Source organism: Magnolia sinica, chromosome 10, assembly GCF_029962835.1.
Source record: "Magnolia sinica isolate HGM2019 chromosome 10, MsV1, whole genome shotgun sequence".
Taxonomy (NCBI): Eukaryota; Viridiplantae; Streptophyta; class Magnoliopsida; order Magnoliales; family Magnoliaceae; genus Magnolia; species Magnolia sinica.
This window is the reverse complement of record NC_080582.1, coordinates 79109907-79115230: the sequence shown is the minus strand read 5'-3', so window position 1 is coordinate 79115230 and position 5324 is coordinate 79109907. Positions and strand designations below refer to the sequence as shown.

The 5324-nt window shown below is 43.6% G+C and overlaps 1 protein-coding gene across 1 annotated transcript; it reads left to right on the top strand.

Annotated features, from left to right (window-relative positions):
* The first annotated feature begins 3918 nt into the window (after nucleotides 1-3918).
* On the top strand, nucleotides 3919-4416 carry LOC131217626 (glycine-rich cell wall structural protein 2-like). Its single transcript, XM_058212567.1, has one exon. The coding sequence runs from the start codon at nucleotides 3919-3921 to the stop codon at nucleotides 4414-4416; it is 498 nt and encodes a 165-aa protein (XP_058068550.1).
* Nucleotides 4417-5324: the final 908 nt, after the last annotated feature.

Here is a 5324-nt window from a genome sequence, read left to right as displayed (position 1 = left end):
ATGGTGTTCCAAACTATATCTCCAATGTGTACTATGTGCCTAACATGAAAAGTAACATACTGAGTCTCGGACAACTCCTCGAAAAAAGGTATGTCATACACATGGAGAACTCTTCTCTTTCCATTAGAGATATGCATGGACGTTTGATTGTAAAAGTCCAGATGGCGAAGAACCGTATGTTTCCTCTCCATATAAACACAATGCTTGAGAAGTGTTTTTATGGAAAAGTAAAGAATGATTCCTGGATGTGGCATCTTCGCTTTGGCCATCTAAATTTCAGTGGCCTGAAACTTCTGTCCTCATCAAGCATGGTGCATGGTTTGCCTACTATTGAAGCTTCAGAACATGTGTGTGAGGCGTGCACACTTGGGAAACAACAAAGGAACTCCTTTCCAAGTGGAGTATCCCGAAGAGCAAGAGAACCGTTGTAGTTGGTTCACATTGACATCTGTGGACCATTAGATCCAATCTCTCTTGGAGGTAATAAATACTTTATTACCTTCATTGATGATTTTAATAGAAAATTATGGGTGTATGTAATCAAAGAGAAGTCTGCTGCTTTTACTATTTTTAAAAATTTTAAGGCCCTTGTTGAAAAAGAAAGTGGTCTTAAAATCAAAACTCTTCGATCTGACAGAGGTGGGGAGTACACCTCAAATATTTTTCGAGAATATTGCAGGGAACATGGTATTAAGCAACAACATACTGCAGCGTACACGCCACAACAAAATGGAATTGCGGAACGGAAGAACCGCACCATCCTCGATATGACGAGGACCATGCTGAAGGAGAAAAGTCTGCCAAAGAATTTCTGGGCAGAGGCAGTTGCATGTACTGCCTATCTGCTCAATAGGTGTCCGACTAAGAGTGTCAGATTCCAGACACCGCAAGAAGCATGGAGTGGATACAAACCGAGCGTGGCACACCTTAAGATCTATGGGTGTGTTGCCTACGCTCAAGTTCCAGAAGCAAGAAGGAAAAAGCTTGATGATCGTGGCGAGAAGTGCATCTTCATCGGCTATAGCGAAGAGTCAAAGGCATACAAGCTCTACAACCCACTAACCAATAAGCTGGTGGTGAGTAGAGATGTGGTATTTTGTGAGGAAGAAGCATGAAAATGGAACAAGGGAAACTCAGCCAAAGAAAAGCAAATCGAGGTCGAAGAATATGAAGAAGAGAGACATGAGAAGCAAGAGCAGACACCCACATCACCCCCTTCGGATCACAGAAGTCCAGGAGTACGCTCCATCTCTCCTGGAAGTACTTCATCAAATCAGAATTCATCCAGCACATCTTCATTCGATTCTCCTTCACCCTTGGCTCCCATTAAAATGAAAAGCCTCAACGACATCTATGCAGAAACTGAGGAAGTGAATTTACTCTGCCTGTATGCGGACCACGAGCCTCTCACATTCGAGGAGGCTGTGAATGAAGAATGTTGGAGAAAGGCTATGGAAGAAGAGATTCATGCCATCGAGAAGAATCGAACATGGGAGTTGACCTCACTCCCCAAAAGCCAGAAGACCATTGGTCTCAAATGGGTGTACAAAATTAAGCGGAATGCCGATGGTAAGATCGAACGATATAAGGCAAGGCTCGTAGCAAAAGGCTACAAATAGAAATATGGGGTAGACTATGAAGAAGTTTTCGCCCCAGTTGCTCGCCTTGACACTGTAAGAATGATTATCTCCCTTGCAGCTCATCACAGTTGGATGATCTACCAACTGGATGTGAAATCTGCATTCTTAAATGGGGTACTCGAAGAAGAAGTATACGTTGACCAGCCTGAAGGCTTTGTCATGCAAGGGGAGGAACACAAGGTGTATCGGCTGAAGAAAGCCCTATATGGGTTGAAGCAAGCTCCCCGTGCTTGGAATGCATGGATTGACGGTTATCTTCAAGAGAATGGCTTCGTCAAATGTCCGTATGAGCATGCAGTCTACACAAAGAAGAATGCCCATGGTGATATCCTTATCGCTTGTTTATATGTTGATGATCTGCTGTTCACTGGGAACAGCCAGGCGATGTTTGAAGAATTCAAGCAGGCTATGTTTAAAGAGTTTGAGATGACTGATGGTGGATTGATGTCTTTCTTCTTAGGCATTGAAGTGAAGCAACAAGTCGACGGCATTTACATATCCCAGAAGAAGTACACAAAGGAACTTCTTGAGAAGTTTCAGATGGTCGATTGTAAAGCCGTAAATACACCTGTAACAACAGGCCTGAAGCTCACAAGAGATGGAGAAGGAAGAAACGTCGACTCAACCCTATTTAAGAGCCTAATCGGAAGCTTAAGGTACCTCACAATCACTAGGCCAGATATAGTCTACAGTGTTGGGATTCTAAGCCGGTATATGGAAGCCCCAAAAGAGTCACATTGGCTAGCTGCAAAACGAGTACTGAGGTATATCAAAGGGACTATTGAATTCGGTCTCTTTTATCCATACGATGATGAAGCGATGTTGTATGGATACTCTGATAGTGATTGGGGTGGTGACCAAGATGAAAGAAAAAGTACCACAGGCTATGCTTTCTATCTTGGGTCGACAGCATTTACATGGAATTCAAAGAAGCAGAGTGTGGTCGCCTCCACATGTGAAGCTGAGTACGTTGCAGCTTCATCCACTGTATGTGAGGCGATCTGGCTAAGGAATCTGCTAAAGGAGCTGAAGCATCTACAGGAGGAATCCATTGTTATATATGTGGACAACAAGTCGGCAATCGAACTTGCCAAAAATCCAGTTCAGCATGGAAGGAGCAAGCACATCGACACAAGATATCACTTTCTTAGAGATCAAGTAAAGCAGAAATTGGTAAAGCTGGAATACTGTCACACCACTGAGCAAGTGGCAGATATCTTCACCAAAGCATTGCCAACTGACACATTCAGGAGACTTAGATCAATGCTTGGAATGAAGCCGGTTTTGGTTTGAAGGGGAATGTTAGATACGGTGATATTTGCAAATCCAAAAACCGTGTGCAGCAAGCTGTTAGATTAGATTCTTTTTCTTCTAAGATTAGATGGCTAGCTATGTAGATTTCTTTCTAGATTTCTCTGGATTATTTCTTCTTTATTTAGCTACCCCTAGGATGAATCTAGACAGGGATAGTTTAGTAATTTCATACAATAAGAAAGCCTATAAATAGGCAGCAGTGTAATACGATTTTCTCATTCCAAAAGGCAGTTGCTGTTCTCTCTTCTTCTTCTTCCAAAAGTTGCTGAATAAACATCACGATGGACCCTAGGAAGGTTTTAAAGGTGTATGTAATTAACAACACAGCTTTCTGTGGTGTGGTTCATTTGAGTATTGGATATGCATCATTTTTGGGCTTATATCCTAAAATGATATGAAAAAAATAGATGGACAGTGTTAATAAACTCATACATTATGGTGGGCCCCTCAGAGCCCCCAGCCCGTTCCAGGCTTGGGACAGGCAGGGGTAGTACCTAATACACGCTCCTTACAAAAACAGTTGTCACCGAAAACAAGCCATAGAGCGTGGGCGGCACCAACCAAAGACGGTTACAACCATCTATAAATACATGGCCCTAAACCATACTCTACTATCCTCTTGAGTGCGCGGGCGTCACCAACCAAAGACGTGTCCCAAAGTTACAAACTATCATACAAGCACCATAGTGCTCCACTACACTACATGTACACGTATCCACTAGAAGCTTTTTTTTTTTTTTTTGTCTTTTCTAATCCATTTCACACTTGCATGTGTACCATCATCTCATTTGGATGGTTACAACCATCTATAAATACATGGCCCCTCCTCTCCTTACATATATCACAACCAACCACTGTCTATAGAGAACAAACCATCCTCTCTTTCCTGGTAAACTCTATAGTTCGTTGGAAGCTTGGAACTTCTACACCTTTAGGAGTGTACAAAGGACTTCAGTTGAGAAAAATGGCACACTTCAAGTTCATAGCACTTGCTTTGCTTATTGCTTCATGTGCTTTGTTGGTGGAGAGCCGAGCTGCTAGAAAGGACTTGGGTCTGGACTTCGGTGGTGATCTTGCAGTTGGTGTGGGTGCGGGAACCGGAATTGGATTGGGAGGTGGTGGTGCTTCCGGGTCTGGATCCGGGTCTGGCTCTGGTTCTGGGTCAGGTTCTGGCTCCGGCTCTGGGTCAGGTTCTGGCTCTGGCTCTGGTGCAGGTTCGTCTGCTGGGTCATATACCGGTTCTGGTGCTGGCTCGGGTTCCGGTCCTGGTCAAGGATATGGTGAAGGATTCAGACCAACCAGATCCGGACCATCCGGAAAAGGACAGGGGAATGCGCTTAGTCCAGGATCTGGTTCTGGACATGGCGAGGGCTATGGCTCAGGGTCCGGCTCTGGGAGAGGTTCAGGGTCCGGATCCGGTTATGGTGAAGGGTCCGGATACGGGTCTGGGCATGGGAAGTGAGCAATAATCGCAATGTTTGTGAAGCTGATGAAAGTTCACCAGTTTGTATCTAAATATGGAAATGGTATATATGTAATCCTTTTATTTATTGGAAACCTTTTTTTGCGGATGCATAGGATTTTCTAAATGTGGGAGCCATGGTTCTATGATCCAAACCGTTGATCTGATGATCTTCCTGAATATAAGGAACCCCTCGAGAGATCTCCCAAAATGGAGGAGTCCAGCACTTCCATATTCTCTATTTTGTTCATCGAATGTGGACCGATGCTAGACTTTTTCTCTCAACCATCTTTTTAGGCAGATTTTCTGGATGCTCCTTATCAGAGGAACGGTTCAGATCACTAAACCATGGGCCCCAGAAGCAGGACTTTGTATGTTAGCGAAAAATGTGCGGTTGCTGATTAGGACTTATAATCCACCTGGGTGGTTTGCTTGCCCATACGCACGTGCACATTTTTAGAAAACTTAGAACACGTGCCATCTTCATTAGCGGGTGGAACATCTGAGAATCGCTTGAGGTCGGCCCACTCCTAAGACGACCATATAGAAAATCAAGCCAGTTCACTCATTAGACGGGCAACATGCAAACTAAATTCGGACGTTTGGCAGTTCTATCCAAACCGTCCCTTTTCTTGCAGTAGGCACGACCCGCCTGATGAGTGGACCGATCAGTCAAGTCGCCGAGTCTTTAACCACAAAATCCACACAGTTGGGATTACATGTTGATATTGATAAAGAGAAATAACCTATCTATTCCAATCTTCTTTGGTATTATTAAAAAACCACATAAATAATATGGTCCTAAACATCTCTAACTGGACAGTTCTACTAATGATCTTGTCCATCAATTTTTTGTAACTACTGGCCCAACGGTTTAGATCGTCTCATCAATATAGTTTTTCAAGGAT

Bases quoted from the DNA above. Each gene is read 5' to 3' on its own strand.
- LOC131217626 (XM_058212567.1), top strand. From the start codon at position 3,919: ATGGCACACTTCAAGTTCATAGCACTTGCTTTGCTTATTGCTTCATGT.